Source organism: Notolepis coatsorum (assembly GCF_963971535.1).
Source record: "Notolepis coatsorum genome assembly, contig: SCAFFOLD_5159, whole genome shotgun sequence".
NCBI lineage: Eukaryota > Metazoa > Chordata > Actinopteri > Aulopiformes > Paralepididae > Notolepis > Notolepis coatsorum.
Window position 1 is genome coordinate 1 of NW_028169843.1, and position 4,000 is coordinate 4,000.

Genomic DNA, 4,000 nt, shown 5'->3' on the forward strand with positions numbered 1-4,000 from the left:
TTTCCCTCCCACCCACCCACCCCCTCCTAATGTACAGTCTCCTCCCCATCATATGTATATACTCTGTCAGGATCTAGGGGTAACAGTACTGTATATTTGAATACCGCCTATGTCACAAATGTATCAGTACTAAATACCTATATGTCCCTATGCCATAAATGTCATGTATGTTGTGTATGTCATAAATATGAATTGAAAATGGAGGACCCTGATGGAAAACAAGACAAACGTCTTTCTCAGGTCTGCATCCCCTTAACAATTGTATGTATTGAGCGTACTGTATTGTACCCATTCTGCAATCTGTTAAATAAAGTTTTCATTCATTCATTCATTCATTCATTCATTCATTCATTCATTCATTCATTCATTCATTCATTCAGAGAGAGAGAGAGAGAGAGAGAGAGAGAGAGAGAGAGAGAGAGAGGAGAGGAGAGGGAGAGAGGGAGAGAGAGAGAGAGAGAGAGAGAGAGAGAGAGAGAGAGAGAGAGAGAGAGAGAGAGAGAGAGAGAGAGAGAGAGAGAGAGAGAGAGCATCCTCAAACTCCACACGGAGAACCTCCAGTTCTTCACCAAATCACCAGACAATGGGCATCATGCCCTCGGGCGCTGGGACGCTGTTCCTTGCTGCCATGGCGTGGTTTTATTTCTTTATGTGTTTATTTCTTTCGGAGCTGCCGCTTCTTCTGACACCATCATGTTTCAGTGGAGCTTTATTTAACTGAGGCTCCGCCCCTCTGCCCACCCAGGACTTACATGCAGCATCTTAAGAGCACCACTAGGTGTCGCTGTAACACAGGCTATAAACATGATGCCTGTTATGTAACAATCACTTCTGTTCTCGGTATATACTGTATTACATGAAATGTGGTGCTTGGAGGTGTAAGAAACCAAATAAATAATGGAAACATTAAGTGTTGTCTTCACTGTCTGCATCCTATATTATTTAAAACCACCCAAAGACATTCTTAACGTTCTATGCTGAGTTAAATTCCGCCCCCTGGGAAGAAACCATGAGTCCCTCCCCTTCTCTCCCGCTGCCTCTTCAGAGAAAACGAAACTGCTGTTAATCTCTTGTCGAGTAGACAGCCCTCAGAGAGAGACGTGGGTACAATGGCCGAACAGCAGGAGGAGGTTGTGTTGGACAAGGACCAGTTCTGCTGTTCTATCTGTCTGGACCTTCTTAAGGAACCAGTCACAGTCCCCTGTGGACACAGTTACTGCAGCAGCTGTATTGGAGATTACTGGGACCAGGGTGAGAATAAAGGAGTCTACAGCTGTCCTCAGTGCAGACAGAGCTTCACTCCCAGGCCAGCGCTGAAGAAAAACACCATGCTGGCAGAGGTGGGTGGCACCTTGCATGGCTCTGCCGTCGGTGTGTGAATGTGTGAGTGAATGGTAGAATGTGAGGAACAAATTGTTAAGCGCTTTGGATAAAAGCACTATATAAATGCACCATTTACCAGTTTAAGAGGGGAACAGATGACCTATGGCCCAAAACTGGGGGAGGGCCCTCCGTGTGTTTAGTCTTTACTAAAAGGTTTATTTTAAAATGTTTTAAAAGTTCAAAAAATTTGTTTTTTTTCCTTTTGTCCTATGAACATTTTAAACATAAGGGCATTTTTAATGTGCGATAATACCAATGCTATCCAGTAACCATACTAATCCTCATACAGTGTTCCTACACATTTCAGAACTTTTTTCCTGGCCTACATTTCTTTGATTGAATCTGAAGTTTTTGGTCAGTGTGCAATATGAAGTAACTTATGCTAATAGTAGACTCAATAACAACAAATGGCTCTGATTGTCAGTAGGCCATTCATTTTGCGTATTGGCACTGACCCCCCCCCCCCCCCCCATGTACATGAAGAGAGACAGAAACACATGTAATTTCTCATTGCAGATGACGTATTATGTTTTCCTTGTTTTGTGGTTTGTACATTGGAGGTGGTTGGGTGGGTGAGGTGGGGGGTAGGGGGTAACTGTACATTGGATTATCGACAACCTTACTTGGTCCCAACTAAGAAGAGGGTCTCGTGTATTACTGGGTTAGGACATTTACTGTACATTGGAGAGGGTTGGGTTAGGACATTTACAGGGGCCAGTTTCGAATTGCAGTCTCCCGTAGAGCTCCCTCTGGTGTTGTGGTCGTGGTATTCACTGACCTTAGGGAAGTATTTCGACATGTACATGGGTACCTTAGTCGTGTAGTGTATCTTGTAGACCAGGCCCATTGCAAGTTGCTGTACTCTGTCGTCTACTCTAAGCCATCCTAGGTTGTCAAAGTGAGCAGGGGTGAGGTGGGTTCTAGGGGTAAGGTCAAGCAGTAGTCTGACCAGTTTGTTTTGTGATGTTTGTAATTTAGTTTTTAGCGCCTTTGAGGTGCTTTGGTACCATGAGGTGCAAGCATAGTCGTAGTACCCTTGAATAAGTGCTCTTGCCAGGTGCCATGGTCATCAGTGACTGAGCCGTCCTCCTTCTGTCCTCCTAGGTGGTGGAGCAGCTGAAGAGGACAGGGGGCCAGCAGGCTTCTGCCTCTGCTGCTCTGACCTACGCCGGACCAGGAGACGTGGCCTGTGATTTCTGCACTGGAACCAGACGCCACAAGGCCCTCATGTCTTGCCTGGTGTGTCTGGCTTCTTTCTGCGAGACCCACCTCCAACCTCACCACAGTATCCCCGTGTTGAAGAAGCACAAGCTGGTCAAAGCCACGGCCCGACTGCAGGACAAGATGTGTTCTAGTCACAACATGCTGCTGCAGGTCTACTGTCGTACGGACCAGCAGTGTATCTGTTATCTGTGCGTCATGGATGAACATAAAGGCCACGACACGGTGTCGGCTGCAGCAGAGAGGACTGAGAAACAGGTAGGACCAGAACATCTACTTCATGACGAAGATCACATTTAAAGAATGAGGAAGGTCCACAATGAACAAAGGTGTTTAATTAGATCATCATGAAACACAAGTGAAACGATTACTGAGGAAAATAGACCACAACCTGGCACAGGGTAGGGTAATAGTAGAAAGACATACATATAGGCAATAGAAGTATAATAAAAAATAAACGGTGTATAAGAATTTGAGAAGGTAAACAAAAAAAAATGTGCAGATGAGGGTCTGTATGGCACATCAGTTATATTATATGTTGCAATAACGAATTAGAAGTGTGTGTGTGTGTGTGTGTGTGTGTGTGTGTGTGTGTGTGTGTGTGTGTGTGTGTGTCAAGTCAAGTCAGTTTATTTGTATAGCACGTTTACAAATGACTAACAGCCAAACCAAAGTGCTTCACAACATGATAAAAACACATACAATGCAATAAAAATACACTAGAAAAAGAGGTAGAGTACAGTACATATAGGAAAGCAAGGGCAAAGTGCAATAAAAGAGACAAGAACATTTGATAAAAAATGCAGAGTGACAGCTGACGTCATGTGTGTGTGTGTGTGTGTGTGTGTGTGTGTGTGTGTGTGTGTGTGTGTGTGTGTGTGTGTGTGTGTGTGTGTGTGTGTGTGTGTGTGTGTGTGTGTGTGTGTGTGTGTGTGTGTGTGTGTGTGTGTGTGTGTGTGTGTGTGTGTGTGTGTGTGTGTGTGTGTGTGTGTGTGTGTGTGTGTGTGTGTGTGTGTGTGTGTGTGTGTGTGTGTGTGTGTGTGTGTGTGTGTGTAAACTATAGAGTTAATGGTTCACCTTTTTACCACCAGAGAGACAACGCCTTTTGCTCGGCATTCACAGGAGTCGGCACAAACAAAGTGCAATGGCCAAGCCTCACCCAGTGCGATCTCATCAACAGCCCAATTGTTTCACTCTGCAACAGCTTGGGGCAATGATTATCATTTTGAAAATTACAATATATAAATTAGACATTTTGGGTGTGAGGAGTTCATTTTGTGATAGGCTGGAAGCACATCTATCGTTTTCCAGTAACCAGCTAGTGTTACTCAGTTGTGTCTTGAGAAATCATGACATGACTTGCAGACTTCTGGTTGGGCAGTCAGAGTAAACGCTA

The 4,000-nt window shown here is 44.5% G+C and overlaps 1 protein-coding gene across 1 annotated transcript; it reads left to right on the plus strand.

Annotated features, from left to right (window-relative positions):
- Positions 1–1,083: 1,083 nt before the first annotated feature.
- On the plus strand, positions 1,084–2,862 carry LOC311248666 (E3 ubiquitin/ISG15 ligase TRIM25-like; the record flags this gene model as incomplete). Its single annotated transcript, XM_084339513.1, has 2 exons — positions 1,084–1,340; positions 2,488–2,862. Coding segments are annotated over exons 1-2 (606 nt in total), but the record flags the coding sequence as incomplete, so codon positions are not given.
- Between the last annotated feature and the right edge of the window lie 1,138 nt (positions 2,863–4,000).